This window comes from Acartia tonsa, chromosome 1 (assembly GCF_053477335.1).
Source record: "Acartia tonsa isolate MP-2025a chromosome 1, ASM5347733v1, whole genome shotgun sequence".
Taxonomy (NCBI): Eukaryota; Metazoa; Arthropoda; class Copepoda; order Calanoida; family Acartiidae; genus Acartia; species Acartia tonsa.
This window is the reverse complement of record NC_137260.1, coordinates 45,584,012-45,604,013: the sequence shown is the minus strand read 5'-3', so window position 1 is coordinate 45,604,013 and position 20,002 is coordinate 45,584,012. Positions and strand designations below refer to the sequence as shown.

Genomic DNA, 20,002 nt, shown 5'->3' with positions numbered 1-20,002 from the left:
TATAGCATAGCCCCTACATAGCCTCTCCATCGCCCCTTAATAGCCTCTTACCTTAATTTATATAATCCTTACCTTAATATATATAACATAGCCCCTACATAGCCTCTCCATCGCCCCTGAATAGCCCCTTACCCTAATTTATATAACATAGCCCCTACATAGCCTCTCCATCGCCCCTTAATAGCTCCTTACCTTAATTTATATAACATAGCCCCTACATAGCCTCTCCATCGCCCCTTAATAGCCCCTTACCTTAATTTATATAACATAGCCTCTACATAGCCTCTCCATCGCCCCTTAATAGCCCCTTACCTTAATTTATATAACATAGCCCTACATAGCCTCTCCATCGCCCCTTAATAGCCCCTTACCTTAATTTATATAGCATAGCCCCTACATAGCCTCTCCATCGCCCCTTAATAGCCTCTTACCTTAATTTATATAATCCTTACCTTAATATATATAACATAGCCCCTACATAGCCTCTCCATCGCCCCTAAATAGCCCCTTACCCTAATTTATATAACATAGCCCCTACATAGCCTCTCCATCGCCCCTTAATAGCTCCTTACCTTAATTTATATAGCATAGCCCCTACATAGCCTCTCCATCGCCCCTTAATAGCCTCTTACCTTAATTTATATAATCCTTACCTTAATATATATAACATAGCCCCTACATAGCCTCTCCATCGCCCCTAAATAGCCCCTTACCCTAATTTATATAACATAGCCCCTACATAGCCTCTCCATCGCCCCTTAATAGCCCCTTACCTTAATTTATATAACATAGCCTCTACATAGCCTCTCCATCGCCCCTTAATAGCCCCTTACCTTAATTTATATAACATAGCCCTACATAGCCTCTCCATCGCCCCTTAATAGCCCCTTACCTTAATTTATATAGCATAGCCCCTACATAGCCTCTCCATCGCCCCTTAATAGCCTCTTACCTTAATTTATATAATCCTTACCTTAATATATATAACATAGCCCCTACATAGCCTCTCCATCGCCCCTGAATAGCCCCTTACCCTAATTTATATAACATAGCCCCTACATAGCCTCTCCATCGCCCCTTAATAGCTCCTTACCTTAATTTATATAACATAGCCCCTACATAGCCTCTCCATCGCCCCTTAATAGCCCCTTACCTTAATTTATATAACATAGCCTCTACATAGCCTCTCCATCGCCTCTTAATAGCCCCTTACCTTAATTTATATAACATAGCCCTACATAGCCTCTCCATCGCCCCTTAATAGCCCCTTACCTTAATTTATATAGCATAGCCCCTACATAGCCTCTCCATTGCCCCTTAATAGCCTCTTACCTTAATTTATATAATCCTTACCTTAATATATATAACATAGCCCCTACATAGCCTCTCCATCGCCCCTAAATAGCCCCTTACCCTAATTTATATAACATAGCCCCTACATAGCCTCTCCATCGCCCCTTAATAGCCCCTTACCTTAATTTATATAACATAGCCTCTACATAGCCTCTCCATCGCCCCTTAATAGCCCCTTACCTTAATTTATATAACATAGCCCTACATAGCCTCTCCATCGCCCCTTAATAGCCCCTTACCTTAATTTATATAGCATAGCCCCTACATAGCCTCTCCATCGCCCCTTAATAGCCTCTTACCTTAATTTATATAATCCTTACCTTAATATATATAACATAGCCCCTACATAGCCTCTCCATCGCCCCTAAATAGCCCCTTACCCTAATTTATATAACATAGCCCCTACATAGCCTCTCCATCGCCCCTTAATAGCCTCTTACCTTAATTTATATAACATAGGCCCTACAAAGCATCTCCATCGCCCCTTAATAGCCCCTTACCTTAATTATATAACATAGCCCCTACATAGCCTCTCCATCGCCCCTTAATAGCCTCTTACCTTAATTTATATAACATAGCCCCTTCATAGCCTCTTCATCGCCCCTTACCTTAATTTATATAACATAGGCCCTTTATGGCTCCTGTACAGCCTCTGTAATTGTATTGCCCCTTCATTATAGAAGGTAGGGCATTAAGGTAAGGAAGGAATGTGACCCTCTACAGTTTTAAATTTAAGTTTTAAAAGGATGACAAGGATGACAACATTTATAAAAGCAAAGCTCTGAAACGGTAGAAAAGGAAGCCTGCAAGAAATACCACGCTTTAACTGCTGAAAGACTGCCACAAGTAGACCAAATACCCCAAATTTGAAGCCTTCAGCTTCTATAACAAAAAAGTTCTAGGCATTTTAAAATGACATTTTATGTACAATGGAAATTTTGAAAGAATTGCAATGCTCATGTTGAAAACTTTAAAATTAAACTACGTGGCCTAGAAACAAAATTATAAGCTTATTTTTTTTGTCATAAATTTAGGTTTCCAGTAACTAATTATATTTTTACAATAAAAATACCCATTTTTATAGTCAAAATCATTAAAAAAAAATAAGTTTTACTTGCGTTGTACCGAATGTACTGTAGCCAATCAGAAGGCTGAATCAGCTTAACAACCAATCACAGCTAAGCTTGTATTAGTTTACCCCTTTGTTTCCGCTATGATTTTCGTTTAAAAATGCAATTTAAATTGATTTTTTTTCATAGATTTTGACTATGAAATGTGGTGTTTTTATTGTAAAAATGTAATCAGTTACAGGCAATCTAAGTTTCTGACAAAGATAAGGTTATAATTTTATGTCTAGGCAACGTAATTTAATATTGTTTTTTCTTTTATGAGCATTGGAAATCTTTCAAAAATTCCATTGTACATAAAATGCTATTTTGAAATGCCTAGAACTTTTTTGTTATTGAAGCTGAAGGCTTATAATTTGGGGTATTGGGTCTTCTTGTGGCAGTCTTTTAGCAGTTAAAGCGTGGTATTTCTTGCAGGCTTCCTTTAAACTTTTTTCTACCGTTTCAGAGCTTTGCTTTTATAAATGTTGTCATCCTTGTCATCCTTTTAAAACTTAAATTTAAAACTGTAGAGGGTCACATTCCTTCCTTACCTTAATGCCCTACCTTCTATAATGAAGGGGCAATACAATTACAGAGGCTGTACAGGAGCCATAAAGGGCCTATGTTATATAAATTAAGGTAAGGGGCGATGAAGAGGCTATGAAGGGGCTATGTTATATAAATTAAGGTAAGAGGCTATTAAGGGGCGATGGAGAGGCTATGTAGGGGCTATGTTATATAATTAAGGTAAGGGGCTATTAAGGGGCGATGGAGATGCTTTGTAGGGCCTATGTTATATAAATTAAGGTAAGAGGCTATTAAGGGGCGATGGAGAGGCTATGTAGGGGCTATGTTATATAAATTAGGGTAAGGGGCTATTTAGGGGCGATGGAGAGGCTATGTAGGGGCTATGTTATATATATTAAGGTAAGGATTATATAAATTAAGGTAAGAGGCTATTAAGGGGCGATGGAGAGGCTATGTAGGGGCTATGCTATATAAATTAAGGTAAGGGGCTATTAAGGGGCGATGGAGAGGCTATGTAGGGCTATGTTATATAAATTAAGGTAAGGGGCTATTAAGGGGCGATGGAGAGGCTATGTAGAGGCTATGTTATATAAATTAAGGTAAGGGGCTATTAAGGGGCGATGGAGAGGCTATGTAGGGGCTATGTTATATAAATTAAGGTAAGGAGCTATTAAGGGGCGATGGAGAGGCTATGTAGGGGCTATGTTATATAAATTAGGGTAAGGGGCTATTCAGGGGCGATGGAGAGGCTATGTAGGGGCTATGTTATATATATTAAGGTAAGGATTATATAAATTAAGGTAAGAGGCTATTAAGGGGCGATGGAGAGGCTATGTAGGGGCTATGCTATATAAATTTAGGTAAGGGGCTATTAAGGGGCGATGGAGAGGCTATGTAGGGCTATGTTATATAAATTAAGGTAAGGGGCTATTAAGGGGCGATGGAGAGGCTATGTAGGGGCTATGTTATATAAATTAAGGTAAGGAGCTATTAAGGGGCGATGGAGAGGCTATGTAGGGGCTATGTTATATAAATTAGGGTAAGGGGCTATTCAGGGGCGATGGAGAGGCTATGTAGGGGCTATGTTATATATATTAAGGTAAGGATTATATAAATTAAGGTAAGAGGCTATTAAGGGGCGATGGAGAGGCTATGTAGGGGCTATGCTATATAAATTTAGGTAAGGGGCTATTAAGGGGCGATGGAGAGGCTATGTAGGGCTATGTTATATAAATTAAGGTAAGGGGCTATTAAGGGGCGATGGAGAGGCTATGTAGAGGCTATGTTATATAAATTAAGGTAAGGGGCTATTAAGGGGCGATGGAGAGGCTATGTAGGGGCTATGTTATATAAATTAGGGTAAGGGGCTATTTAGGGGCGATGGAGAGGCTATGTAGGGGCTATGTTATATATATTAAGGTAAGGATTATATAAATTAAGGTAAGAGGCTATTAAGGGGCGATGGAGAGGCTATGTAGGGGCTATGCTATATAAATTAAGGTAAGGGGCTATTAAGGGGCGATGGAGAGGCTATGTAGGGCTATGTTATATAAATTAAGGTAAGGGGCTATTAAGGGGCGATGGAGAGGCTATGTAGGGGCTATGTTATATAAATTAAGGTAAGGAGCTATTAAGGGGCGATGGAGAGGCTATGTAGGGGCTATGTTATATAAATTAGGGTAAGGGGCTATTTAGGGGCGATGGAGAGGCTATGTAGGGGCTATGTTATATATATTAAGGTAAGGATTATATAAATTAAGGTAAGAGGCTATTAAGGGGCGATGGAGAGGCTATGTAGGGGCTATGCTATATAAATTAAGGTAAGGGGCTATTAAGGGGCGATGGAGAGGCTATGTAGGGCTATGTTATATAAATTAAGGTAAGGGGCTATTAAGGGGCGATGGAGAGGCTATGTAGAGGCTATGTTATATAAATTAAGGTAAGGGGCTATTAAGGGGCGATGGAGAGGCTATGTAGGGGCTATGTTATATAAATTAAGGTAAGGAGCTATTAAGGGGCGATGGAGAGGCTATGTAGGGGCTATGTTATATAAATTAGGGTAAGGGGCTATTAAGGGGCGATGGAGAGGCTATGTAGGGGCTATGTTATATAAATTAGGGTAAGGGGCTATTTAGGGGCGATGGAGAGGCTATGTAGGGGCTATGTTATATATATTAAGGTAAGGATTATATAAATTAAGGTAAGAGGCTATTAAGGGGCGATGGAGAGGCTATGTAGGGGCTATGCTATATAAATTAAGGTAAGGGGCTATTAAGGGGCGATGGAGAGGCTATGTAGGGCTATGTTATATAAATTAAGGTAAGGGGCTATTAAGGGGCGATGGAGAGGCTATGTAGAGGCTATGTTATATAAATTAAGGTAAGGGGCTATTAAGGGGCGATGGAGAGGCTATGTAGGGGCTATGTTATATAAATTAAGGTAAGGAGCTATTAAGGGGCGATGGAGAGGCTATGTAGGGGCTATGTTATATAAATTAGGGTAAGGGGCTATTCAGGGGCGATGGAGAGGCTATGTAGGGGCTATGTTATATATATTAAGGTAAGGATTATATAAATTAAGGTAAGAGGCTATTAAGGGGCGATGGAGAGGCTATGTAGGGGCTATGCTATATAAATTAAGGTAAGGGGCTATTAAGGGGCGATGGAGAGGCTATGTAGGGCTATGTTATATAAATTAAGGTAAGGGGCTATTAAGGGGCGATGGAGAGGCTATGTAGAGGCTATGTTATATAAATTAAGGTAAGGGGCTATTAAGGGGCGATGGAGAGGCTATGTAGGGGCTATGTTATATAAATTAGGGTAAGGGGCTATTTAGGGGCGATGGAGAGGCTATGTAGGGGCTATGTTATATATATTAAGGTAAGGATTATATAAATTAAGGTAAGAGGCTATTAAGGGGCGATGGAGAGGCTATGTAGGGGCTATGCTATATAAATTAAGGTAAGGGGCTATTAAGGGGCGATGGAGAGGCTATGTAGGGCTATGTTATATAAATTAAGGTAAGGGGCTATTAAGGGGCGATGGAGAGGCTATGTAGGGGCTATGTTATATAAATTAAGGTAAGGAGCTATTAAGGGGCGATGGAGAGGCTATGTAGGGGCTATGTTATATAAATTAGGGTAAGGGGCTATTTAGGGGCGATGGAGAGGCTATGTAGGGGCTATGTTATATATATTAAGGTAAGGATTATATAAATTAAGGTAAGAGGCTATTAAGGGGCGATGGAGAGGCTATGTAGGGGCTATGCTATATAAATTAAGGTAAGGGGCTATTAAGGGGCGATGGAGAGGCTATGTAGGGCTATGTTATATAAATTAAGGTAAGGGGCTATTAAGGGGCGATGGAGAGGCTATGTAGAGGCTATGTTATATAAATTAAGGTAAGGGGCTATTAAGGGGCGATGGAGAGGCTATGTAGGGGCTATGTTATATAAATTAAGGTAAGGAGCTATTAAGGGGCGATGGAGAGGCTATGTAGGGGCTATGTTATATAAATAAAGGTAAGGGGCTATTAGGGGCGATGGAGAGGCTATGTAGGGGCTTTGTTATATAAATTAAGATAAGGGGCTATTAAGGGGCGATGGAGAGGCTATGTAGGGGCTATGTTATAAAAATTAAGGTAAGGAGCTATTAAGGGGCAATGGAGAGGCTATGTAGGGGCTTTTTTATATAAATTAAGGTAAGGGGCTATTAAGGGGCGATGGGGCGATGGAGGAGCGATGGAGGAGAGATGTAGGGGCCATCAAAGTACAATGTAATATAAATTTGTGGAAGGAGCGATGAAGGGGCGATGTAGGAGCGATGGAGGAGCAATGGAGGAGCGATGTAGGGGCCATCAAAGTACAATGTAATATAAATTTCAAGAAGGAGAGATGAAGGAGCGATGTAGGGGCGATGTAGGAGCGATGAAGGGGCCATGGAGGAGCGATGTAGGGGCCATCAAAGTACAATGTAATATAAATTTCAAGAAGGAGAGATGAAGGAGCGATGTAGGGGCGATGGAGGAGCGATGAAGGGGCGATGGAGGAGCGATGTAGGGGCCATCAAAGTACAATGTAATATAAATTTCAAGAAGGAGAGATGAAGGAGCGATGTAGGGGCGATGTATGAGCGATGTAGGGGCGATGGAGGAGCGATGTAGGGGCCATCAAAGTACAATGTAATATAAAATTCAAGAATTAGAGATGAAGGAGCGATGTAGGGGCGATGTAGGGGCCATCAAAGTACAATTTAATATAAATTTCAAGAAGGAGAGATGAAGGAGCGATGTAGGGGCGATGAAGGAGCGATGAAGGGGCACTGGAGGTAAAGGACTATGGAGGGGCGATGGAGAGGCTATGAAGGAGCCATCATGGGGCTATAGTATAGCCTCTTATCATAAGAGGCGATATTAACGCCCCTTCAAAGGAGCTATTAAGAGGCCATGAAGGAGCTATAGCATAGCCTCTTATCATAAGAGGCGATATGAACGCTCCTTAAAAGGGGCTATCACATCGCTCCATATGATAAGAGGCTATGCTATAGCTCCTTGAAGGAGCTATAGAAAATCATCGCCCCATATGGAGCGATGTCATGGAAAGGACTATACCCAGAGGCACAATAATATTATCTTAATTATAATTTTCAAACAACTGAGGTTCATAAAGACTTTTACAATTACTTCGCTCAACAACTATTCGAAAAACAAACGCAATGTAGACCAAAATATAGACGTACATACCAACTTGAAGAGTAGATTCACTTAGAAAAAATAATCTTACATGGCACAACCCTAGGATTCTGATTTTTCTCAATGTTACACTTTTTAGAGGCATGTCTGACTGGCTGAGCAACGTTCTCTTTGATTCCATTGTTAAACTCAACCTAAACAAATAATTTATTAGATATCAAACAATAAAAGAAAGAAAATTTAATGAAAAAGGATTAAGTTAATGGTGGGGATGGGAGGTGGGGTTCAGTTTTTTTACAACAGTTTCTTGTCCCTAGACTTCAATCAAAAAGTTTTCTGGCGTCAGAATCCTTACCTGTCACGTTCTACTATCAAATTGCTTTGACTCTATATGTTTTTAAAATAGTTTTCTTGTTGGCGATGCAAATTAAGTTTAAAATCTAAGAATGGCAGCACAAATTGATGCAAAATAATAACTACCTTCTATAAACGATTTTTCCCTCATATTTATAAACTTGTTCTACAATTGTTTAAAATATAAATTTTTGTGGGAGTGGTTTGTTTATAATTGAATATGGAAAAAGTAACAATCATCAAACTTTTTCTTCAATGATTTACGATTCATGATCTTTAAAATTTTGAGGAGGGGGGATATGTTATCAATCATTGTCCTAAAATTGTATTTTTGAATTGGCGGATAGATTAGAAAACAAAGATGCATTAAAGTTTTTTTTTTAAAATTACCCTCAGTATAAAATTACTGCACAAATGAACAAATTTAAATCGCAATATAATTAATCATCAAATTGTGCATTTATTTACCAACCCACCCAGAAGGCCTCTAATTAAAGATAAAAAAGAATTTAAAACCTAAATTAAAGCTGTGAAAGGTTGTGTAAATAAATAAATTGTTCAGATTTTATGCAGGTTTAATTTTTTAGTAACGAAGCCACTCTTTAATTCGCTTTGTTTGTCCCTCCGTTCTTCAGTAAAAAATGTAATTGTCTCCACTGCTATCAAAGAAAAGCTGCTGATATTTTACGGAAGAGCCACAATACAACTTTTCTTGTTCTTTATTTTTTCATGACCACCGAACATCTGCTTTTTAACTGACTTTGTTTGTTTGGCATAATTTTTTGTGAATTTCTAGTTGTCATTCTTGTTTAGATGCATTTTATAATTAACAATATTTCATCCAAATAGCTGGGCTTTACCCTGAATTTACGGATAGGACAATTGAGAATAAATTAATATATACCGTACCCCATCAGTTTTCCAATAATAAGTGAGAAAATTCTAATCACCATACTTATATAAATAATGGGATGTATATTTTTATCTTCCAATTGTCCTCTCTTTTCCTGCAGGGCCTTACACTGTTTATTACAGTGAATAATTCAATATTAGAGAAATAAGATTAGAGAAATAATTAGTAAAGCATTGTTTACAGAAAATTGAAGAATAAAAATTTACTATTATTCAAAAAATGAGCAAGTAATTAAGAGACAGAAGTTCAGTAGTCATAAATTAAAAATAAATTTCAAAATTATCACGAAACCTTTTACTTGTTATTTATATGTTTTAATTTAAGCATTACTGACAGACCGCCAAAACAAGTACTAAATGCTTATTAGTGTAGGGAATCTTCACAAAAAATTTCAGCCGTGTATCTTAAATTGCAGAAAATCATATTTCTCCTATAGCGTTAAAGACTGGCGGATTTACTGTTAGAACAATGAATAGTAGAGTAGTTTCTTAATAAAAAAGGTAAGGTATCTACGACTATATAAAGCTCTAATCTAATAAATCTAATAGGTAGAGGGAGTATTTACACAAAATTCAGGAGAAATTAATTATTCTGCAAAATGGTATGCATACAATTTTCATGGACAGAAGATACAAATATAATCCTTGTAACAGGCTTTGTGTCTGTGTGTCTGTCTGTACCAAAGGGTCTCATTTTTTACCTTTTTTCATTTCAAAAATTGAAATTGGAAAAGGGGGGCGTCGGCCTTTCACCACAAACCTCAAGTGTAAATAGAGGCCTTGTAAACAGTGCAATAAAGATTGTTTTTCGAAAACAAACGGCTATCAGATTTTCAATGATGAACATTTTGATTGGTCTTTGAGAATCCCTTTTCCTAATGTAATTTATAAATTATGATCATGCTTGTAAACTTTAACTAAGGTATTAAAGTATAAAGGATACAAATACCAAACTATTTATGCAAAGATCCTATATTTTTTCCCAAGATAAATACAATCGTAGTTACTCAATATTAATAACAATTGTTGTTCTCTTGTTAAAAGGAAGGATTTTCTACATTTAGGGTCGGTCCATCTGTACGTCCGTAATGGATAGCTTTCTATTTTAAATTTTGGCATGTCAGATTCAGTTTTCAAGCTTTGCATGCTGATTTCTGTAAGGGTAAGGTACAATACAGAAACGTAGCAACTCTATAATAATTACCAAAAGCTCAAATTCCTATTTTAAAATAAATATCTTTAAGCTTTTTGACTATTTTTAATAAGAAATAGCTATTAAATTAACCTGATTTTTTAATATTGATTCCTGTAAGGATTAGCCACAATATGTTATAAACGAAGCAGTTTTATATTTAAGTCTTAAAATGTGAGTATGTCAATATAAAGCAGTATGTCTTAAATGTTGAATATTGAGTTGTTTCTATATATTTGTTAATGTTCATTTTTCTGTACAGCTGTCGAGCAGCTTCTCCTATATATATGTTGTCATCCTTGTTAATTTGTTAAATGTTGTATGCACTTTAGTTGATTTATAACAGAGCTTAATACTCTTGCGGTGTCAATTCACTTCTACATGTTAGCACATTCATATTCGCGAATAGATACAAAAATAATAATGGTGTCTATCACAAGGTTTTCCATTGTGTATTACTTGAGGAAGTAAATAATGGAATGACAGGCCACCTAAATTTAAATTTTAAAAGTATATGTTCACATCCCCCTACAGCCCTCTTCAGCACACCTATGGTTAGAATAAAGAAGACTGGATAGAACATTTTGTGCTGTTATAACAATACACAGTTCTTATAATTTGATATGTGTGCAAGTGAAAACACACTCGGGCATACTCTTTATATTGCGCAAAATATTTAAATTTTCCTTTAATAAGTATTCAGGATTATACTTTCTTTGAAATTATTTTGTAATTAATAGTAAAGATTTGAGAAAATTTTAACTTATACATTTATAAAAATATCTATGATATTTTTTTTAATTGCTTATATTTTTTAGACAAAAGTAACAAATATTATTGCTGAAATTGTAAATTCTAACTTTAAACTAGAATTTAATTTAAGAACCCACCACAGCTCAACAAAATTACATCATTTTGCAAAAATTACGTTTAAAATAAAACTCGTAATTATTCATGACAAAACAAATTTAAAGTAATAAGGAAAAAGTGTAATATTTTGCAGCAGAAACTGCTGTTACTGCCACTGCTGGAATATTTTGTAATCAAACAAACAAGAACGCCAATATTCAAAGTATATTTATTAAAAGCTAAGGCTTTTCATGTTAATTTTAGGGTCGATCCGTTCATCCTTAAATAAATTTTTCTTGCAGCCAATAAAGTAAGGTATGTTATTTTTTTTTTAAATATTTCCCCTCCAGTCACATATGTATTGCAAAAAAATCTAATAAAAAAAATATTTGAAGGCTATTAATGATTGCTTAAGGAGCGGTTAGAAAGACCTACAGGAATTGTACCACCTAATAATTAGGCCCCAGAGGGATAGATCCAACCACAGTGACTAAGAATTTTTTTTCTTTAAGTGAGTGGAAGAAGGGGGTAATGTTTTGGTTGTCCAATTATTTGTATGAATGAAAGTATCACTTTTATCGTTCGATATAAAAGCGTTCTTTTGAGATATCTTCATTCCTGACCCTAAGTATGGTGTAAGTTACTGTTACTAGCAGGGATAAAGGGATGGGATAATTGGCAATTATAATTGAAAGGTTATGGAAACTAGATTAATCTAGAGAATTCGAAGATAAATGCAAGAACAAATTTTATTGAGCGGCAATATTTGCAAGTGCCGAAAATTTGCTAAAATAAGCAAAGTTGCGTTAGTTCTAGTGCACAAAGTTCGAGTTTTAGATTCATTGCCCCATCCCTAGGTCCATGCTTACAAGTAACAAAACTTTGAAGACAAATTGGCAATTGTGTAAATTGAATAAGAAACTTTACTCTTCTGGAATTGATTTCATTTAAACATTGCTAGCAGTCAATCAAAGGTTAAATACGTATTTTATAAGAAAATAAATGTTAAAAATGCTACAAAACCTAATCAGTATTTTAAGATAAATATAAAAGAGGGATGTTATAGCTCTCCCCCTCCCCACATTGTTTTAGATGTCCCGAGGGCCATAAAAATGACGAGAGAGCATTGAATTTTATTGAATTGGTGGAAGAAGTATTTACTATATGCCTTTTTTTTAAGCCTTTTGATATATACAGAAGGGGTAAAATGATCAATTATCAAGTTATATTTTATGCCCTATCTCTTAAAATCCCTAATTATTTGCTAATTATCTACCTGTCTCTTAATTTATGTGCTGTACTTTTAGAGTACTGCTTGTTAGTATGTGTTGTGTACTTTGTTCACGTGTATGAGATCATATTTTGCCATGTTGTTTACGAGTGAAGCATGTAGTTGTAGTCTGTAGTCTATGTAGTTGTAATGGCACATTTCATTTTAGAATCTTAGAGATATTTGCTTTTTTTTTTGGTGTGAATACAAAATTGTCAATTTAGCATATCTATAACACAACGTAAAATTAGGAATTTAAATAACAGTTATACAACAAGAATAGATTTATGATAAAGAATACTAGTTATTTAGACCCTAGACACATTTACTCTGAAGAGTTATGATGGGTGATTGGGTTAAGATGCTATCCCAAAAAATAAATGGAAAGGTTTACCAAGTAGCTTCAAAATTATGTTAAATCTAGATATATCCAGAAGAAAATTAATTGAATGCAATAATTTATCTTGCTATTCCAAGCTTCCAAGCAAGGTTCTAAGGAACTATCAAAATCTTTTTCAATACTAAAGGATTAATTAATAATTTTGCAGAAACCCTATATTTGCGGCTGCATTCTTTTTTTTTGCTACATTTGACGTGATTTGACGTAAGCACGAAAAAAATGAGCGAAATAATTTTCCTTTTGACAAAAAAACAAAAGATCGAGTGAATAGTTAAAAAATCCGCAGAATTTTTATAATACCAAGGTTATATATTAATACAGAACAGGCATAAAGGAATAGATAGATGATAGATGTTGATTTCCTTCACAATAAAAACATTGTTTGCTTGGCTAAAAATTCCAAGGGAATGTTGATTTATTTCTTACTTTTTCTAATTTAAAAATTTCTTAGAAAATATTCAATTTTTGCGTGATTATAATTAACAATGAAAATCGTTGCCATATTTAGCGCAGCACCAACAGACTAATAATAAATAAAAAAAGTCTCAAATTACTTAAAATATCAATAGAAAATAAAAACTATCATATAACAATTTTGGAACACTTGCAAAAAATCTATATATGTCCTATCGCCATTAGTAAAAAACATATAACTCTATATCCTCATGACAAGAGTAGCTTCGCTACAAAATAGAAAATTAGCAAAATTATTTATTAATTTCTAGAAAAATTATAAAATTAGAATATTGCATGACCCACACAACAATTTAAAACCATAATCTAGGAAACATTTATAATTCATTTTGGCATAATGCATTGAAATATTATATTTTTTATGACTTTCAACTTTTTCAATATTTGCCCTTGTCCTGTTTTTCTCCATCAATTTGTTGCTGTGAAGACTAAATATCAGACTTTGTAAAATACTCCAGACTTGTAACCTTTACAAACTTATGCTCTCACACAATATCAAAATAATTTATTGGAAAAAAAATCCTTTTAAAAAACAAAATAAACTAATAGGTAAAGATTTGTTGAAACTTTGTTGATTTTTTTTATATCCTAAAACAGAATTTTATTTATACGTATATATTATGGAGCTGAAATAGCCATTTTCTTACTATTCTATTTTTCTGTACAAACACCTAGAAATTTACAAAGTTTTCCAGTCATTTCTGCAATCCATGTTCTGCAAGTACAGATAGATAGATAGTAAGATTATATATAATAACATGTAAAAGAAAAGCAAGGTGGCTATGCAGAAATAACATTTTTTCCTCAATTTTCAATAGCAACAGAATGTTTACATGTACCTAATGCTATTCTTCTACTTGTTTTATTAAGGTTCAAATCACTAGAGTATAGTGGAAAAGCCATTGGTATTATACTTTTGATGCTAATATTTTACCCTCAGATCTGTTACAAAATAAGTTTCTTTTAAGTTTTCGTTTATACAAAAAAAAATTAGGACAATTTAATGTTTGCCCTGTACATTTATAAAATTCCATGTTTACTAGAAGTTAAAATATTCCTTACTCTATACTCCAAATGTCAATCACTTTTGAAACAGGTCATTGGATATGTCATTTTTATTTTTACTTATGCAAGATACTCAAAAATGTCAAAATTGAGACAAAGAATTTACAACTTCTAAACGTTAGTTTTGCAAAAGAAGGAAATCGTTTTTTTAGCAACGAATATTAATTAATATTAATAGTGTAGCTTTTCTACAATTCAAAATATCTGTTATTCCATCTGTGGATTTCTCAACTGCTATTAAAGATAAACTTGATATTGAGTGTGGAGGTAAAATTTAATGTATTTTTTTACAATTTTTGATAAATATTACCCATCTCCCTTACTATTGACGCTATTGGTCAACGTTCATCCTTGTTGGGTTATAATCTCAAAGCTTTTCCCTTTTTATAACAAGAAATGTTTTACTTTTGAAACAGCGCCCATCTATCCTAATCAATCTTACAAATGTGTACAAGCAACAATTTTTGTGTGGGTGTTATATTTGGTATTTTTTTTGCAGGCTTAATAACAAATATCAGAAGTGAAAAAAATCAGAGAGAAAGAGAGGGGACAATAGGCTATTTATTACACTAGTCCTCAAATTTTTATAATAAAGTTTCTTATTCGATGGCTTAACAGTTTAGGGGACTTTTATTGAATTTAGTTTAGTTGGTTTATTAAGTTGAGTGTCCAATCGTTAATTGTAATCTACAGAAGGGGTAATTTTGGGTATCATCATTAGGGATTTAAAAAAATGTATCGACTATTGTGTTATCACTTTAGTTCCCGGGGAAAAATCAAATGTACAAAAAATATTGACGTAGTAACTTAGTTTTTTAAATGTTAAAAGAAAGAAAAATAAGTTATTTTTTAAATGTCAAAAATAAAATAAATATTTGTAAGTTTAAATCTCTGTAACCTTTATAATTCTTATGTATCTATGTATAGGAACAAGAAATTAAGATTTTATAGCCGTTTTAAGTTAAATAAGGACTTAATAACAAATGATGCTAAATAAAGGGGACAAAGCAGCAATAATTGACCACGACTGCTTTTTAGTAGATTTTTTTAAAGAAAGGAAACCAGATAGAGATAGTTGGGGGAGGCGTTTTTACCACCCATCTCTCACTCAAATCTAATAAGGGTCCGATATTTTAGGGTTAATAAGATTTAATTTAATTTAATTTAAAAATGGATAAAATATCTTTTAAGCTTGAGTTCAAACACATCAAGCAGCTTAAATACATGAGTGCCTTGTATAGAAGCTTTACAACAATCAAAGAATTATTGCTAACCTTTAGCAGAACCGGGTACTTTCTTCTTTGTGCACAGTGTTTCACAAAATCTGTCTCAGGAACTGGTTTCTCGTACAATTGTACGGTTACATCATCCTCTTCAGCTAAATAGATAATAATGATAGATTTCTGTATTAATAAATAATAACAAGTTGATAGATTAATAAATAAATAACTAGTTAGGAACACAGTAATAGTGTCTGACTAATTATGACGTAACAAAAAAAATTAGCTAATGAGAGGCCACTAAAATTTTACCATTGGTCAATAACGGCCTCTCATTGGCTTATTTTTTTTTGTTACGTCATAATCAGTCAGACACTATTACTGTGTTCCTAGTTAGATGAAAAATAGATAGTTTGATAGTGCTAAAAGGATAGATGGCTAAATGAAGTAATAGATAAATAGATACAATTATATATGATCCATTGATAGATAGAAAGATAAACATATGTGTCATGTTGTAGTACAAACAGATAATCTTTTCATGCATAAAATTAATATTCTTAATAGTATAAGACTAATAATTGGTTATATTTATAATCTTTATAATAATGATAATCATTATATCTATTATACATATTGTAGATATAGTGAAGAAAATACAATAACAAATCTTATCATCTATATGCATATTATAAAGATAATAATGATAATAACAAGGACAAAAACATCCCGCACAAATGAAAAATGTGGAAATTTTATAAGAATTCGGACTTCACAATATAGAATAGTTTAGATGTCGCTGGAGAAGGACAGTTTGGAAGCGACCATTAATGTTTAAAAGTAGCTGCGCTAAAAATCAGGAAGAGAGGCGACATTGGACTTTCAATTATACTAGTACCCAAAGTTAGAAACAAGTTTTCTTATTTGTTGAATTAAATTCTTTGGGTACCTCATTGGTTCTTGATTGGTTGGTTCTTACTATCAGTGTCTTAACTTTTAAACCAATTTTTATAATCTACAGAAGAGGTAATTTTGGGGATGTAAATCAAATTATCGACTATTGTCTTATCTCTTAGAATCCCATGAAACAATATAATTTTCTTTCCCGACCCTGAATAATAAGAAATACTTGGTGTAATGCATTTATAATATGGATTATTTACAAATATGAATGCATAATTTTATAATGTAGCAGTGGCCACACCCCTAGCCTTATAAGGCATATCTTAAAGAAGAAAACTTCCATATACATATTAAAAGATCGAACTGTCCAATTAAAGAGATTATGTGTAGTCTTTTCTTTTCAAACTAAATTTGGCTGAGCCCGTAGCATCTATGGGCTTACTATAAAGAAAAAGGAGTGGACATATTTAAAAGATAACATCATCCAAAGCTTTAATATAACAATTAAAAACCTAAAACCATTCTGGGACTTATGTGAAATTTCCCAGAAATAAAGAGCATAATCGTTCCATTGGTTAGTGAGATTTTAACAAACAAACAAAAACCTTACTACTTTCTATAATAAGATTTTAGTTTAAAGAACAAACATATTTCTCTAAAAAGAAAATATAACCTTTGCATTTGTTCCAAAATAATAAATAATATCAATATCCAATATTAAAAGTGGTGGTAAGACCAAAAATGTATTATAATGGTATTTTATGTATCCAAATATAAGTCTCTGTTGTGTCTGGCAAATGATTGATGGCAATAGATGGGAGGAACGTCAAAAAAGGATAAGTTTTAGATTAGACAGGATTGGATATATATTTTCCTGGCTTTTGGGTTTACCATCATAGATTCTCTATAGAAATGAATAACACATTATGGTGTTTTCTCACTAGTGGCCGGTTGAACACTGATAACCCCTCCCCCCTCCTATTTAAAGGGGCCTTATCTTAGGGCCCTTACCCTGCGGAGCTTCAGTACCCAATATAACCTAAACTGGCCTAAAGCAACAAACAAACAAAACACTATCACCCCCCCCCCTTTTTTTTTTAAATTTATTTTAATATTGTTCTCTTTTACTATTGTTTTCCTCATATAGTGTAGATAAAAGTACAAATCATAATGAAACAATTCATATTACGATTGGGTATAATCGATGCTGTACGTATTGGTGCCAAAAAATGGAAACAATTTTTAAATTGATTTGACGGGGCTGTTTATTTACGTCACAAGTGAGGGGAAAGAAAAGGGAAGGAGGAAAGAAACCCCCTAGAAAAGAGATGGGGGTATGACGTCACACGCCAAAACAATTTGAAATTTGTCCCCATTTTTTGCACCAATACGTACAGCATCGTATAATCAAGTACATGAAGCATCTTTATATTTTTTATGTTCCTAAGCTCATTTTAAAGATAAATTTTATAAGTTGTCAGTTTAATAGTAATTGTATGCCTTAATATTAGGCTCTTTTTAAAATAATATTATCGTCCTTGTTAGAATTTAGAAATTTTAGATTTTTGTCGTTGTTCATTTTATTAATAAATCCCCCAAGTTTTGAAGAAAATGTTATAAACCTAATAGTGCACAACCTCAACAAATACATAAATATGTAGAGAGCAAGGTGGTTGTCATATTTTATCAAAATATATTTTATATTGTGTCATTTCAAATACAAATCAGTTTTCCAAGAAAGTTTGATTGAACCTCCCCTTTTTAGAATTATAGCTACTTTAAAACGTCTTTCTGTAAGGTAATGAATTCTAAAGCTTGTCAACAGCGACCAAGCCTAAACTTTAAAACCGTTTGGATGCTTTGAAAATTTGTTTGAAAAGATGGATTGCCATACTTGGGTTAGGTTTAGACTTCCAGCTGATTTTTAGAATTGTAAAATGTTGATATTCAGGGGCTTAAAGGCGGGTGACGCGCGACTGCCAAGCACTGCTAATCTTTAATATATGTCCCCGTCTTTAATTTTAATGAATAAATAAGCTTTTCTTATTCTCAAAAGCAAAAAAAATATAATACAAAGCAGAATGATGTCTGTCCATCCGTCTGTCCCTTAAGATATCGGTAACTACTGAACCGATCGGATTCTACTCTTCAGAGTGTGGGATCTCCAGGTAATAAAAGATGTAATTATACCTCTTGGGGCAAAGCCCCTAGAGGCTAGGGGCGAAGCCGCTGAAAGTATGTATAAAATGTTTACAAAATATCATATAATACTTAAACAAACGTATTTGTAACAAATTGAACCAATTTCAAGCTTAATAGGTTTCAATATTATGGTTTACAATTGGTATGTGTATGTGGTTTATGGAAAACAGATTAAATAAAATACAATATCTGATATTGAACTTCTATACAAATTTTAAATATGTATTTATATTGAAATATACATATGATTATAGTATAGTAAATGATTTAAGTATTTATTACAACGTATGAAAACTTTAAAACCTTTATTAAATTGTAGTTGAAAAAAGCCCTCCAATGTTTAAAATCATCATTAAACCTGTATGAAATAGTAATGTTCTCTGTTCCCTAAAAAACATACAATCAGACCTAATATAGAGTAGCTTATTTGAAAATAACACACTTAAAAATACCTTTTTTTAATGGAATAAGGCCACTATTCATAAGGGAGAGTTTCGTTGCCTGAAAGCAATTCTAAATCATAAAGGAAATAGCAAAGTTGTATTATATACATGTTTAAATAAATTTTTTATATATTCAAGTTTTTATTTGAGTTTTATTATACTTTTAGACATATTTAAATGGTTGGTTTTTTACTCTTAATGGATATGTCCAATAATTTTAAAGGAGGAGGGGGGGGGGGGCGTTGTTGGATATGAAACCTGGATTATGATTTTGAAATATTTCAACAATCCTTGCCTTACAAATACATTTGAATATGCAAATTTTAAAGGAATGCGCATCAATTGCACACTCACAAACACATACAGATACCCATACCCACCCGCCCACTCACACACAGACAGACAGACACACACACACATAAACTGAAAATATAATACATATTCATACAGTTATGAATATTACTCAAATTCCCAGAAGTAAATTTTGTTGAAATGAAAGAATTTATGGAAAATTTTGACGTTGCCCATAAAAAGAAATTACTCACAAAGTAAGAAAATAAATTTTCTAAAGCGTTATATTTGCAATTTTTTATACCTGGAAAAAACTTGTCTTGTCGCTGCCAGAGGCTGTTTTCAGTTGGCGCCTTTTTCTTTCTCTCTCCATCTCCTGGTATCTTTTTGAGCTTTGAGACCTTTGACGCTGTTCAGCAGTTAACCTTAAAAGAATACATTTAAATTCAAAGTGATGGACATCGATTCTATGTTCACCAGCCAATGAGAGACTGATATTAGGGATAATTATAGAGATGGTGGGTATTTAAATTCCATAAAGATCTGTGGTGAAGCCTAATGATACTCTTTAAAACTTAGAGTGGCTGCGCCTCCAGCATCTAAGGCCCTTTTTTAATGGGGTACGAAAATAGCCTAAAACCAACATAGAAGGTATATGATAGTGTCCGGAAAAGCATAAACCAATAAGACCAGGCATTTATAAAATCTTTAGCTAAACCCGAAAAAAAAACCTTAATAATTTAAACTAT

At 34.0% G+C, this 20,002-nt stretch overlaps 1 protein-coding gene across 13 annotated transcripts in view; it reads right to left on the bottom strand.

Annotated features, from left to right (window-relative positions):
- Positions 1–20,002, bottom strand: part of Ptp36E (protein tyrosine phosphatase 36E) — a 72,270-nt gene that overhangs the window by 29,481 nt on the left and 22,787 nt on the right. For 8 of the 13 annotated variants that reach the window (XM_080163278.1, XM_080163294.1, XM_080163263.1 and 5 more), the window contains 4 exons: positions 19,558–19,678; positions 18,972–19,020; positions 15,469–15,572; positions 7,770–7,872 (listed from right to left, as the gene is read on the bottom strand). In XM_080163278.1, coding sequence (XP_080019404.1) covers positions 7,770–7,872; positions 15,469–15,572; positions 18,972–19,020; positions 19,558–19,678 — 377 coding nt within the window. Of the gene's footprint in view, positions 1–7,769; positions 7,873–15,468; positions 15,573–18,971; positions 19,033–19,557; positions 19,679–20,002 lie in introns of all 13 variants that reach the window. The other 5 variants (XM_080163251.1, XM_080163271.1, XM_080163244.1 and 2 more) reach the window with 1 other exon arrangement.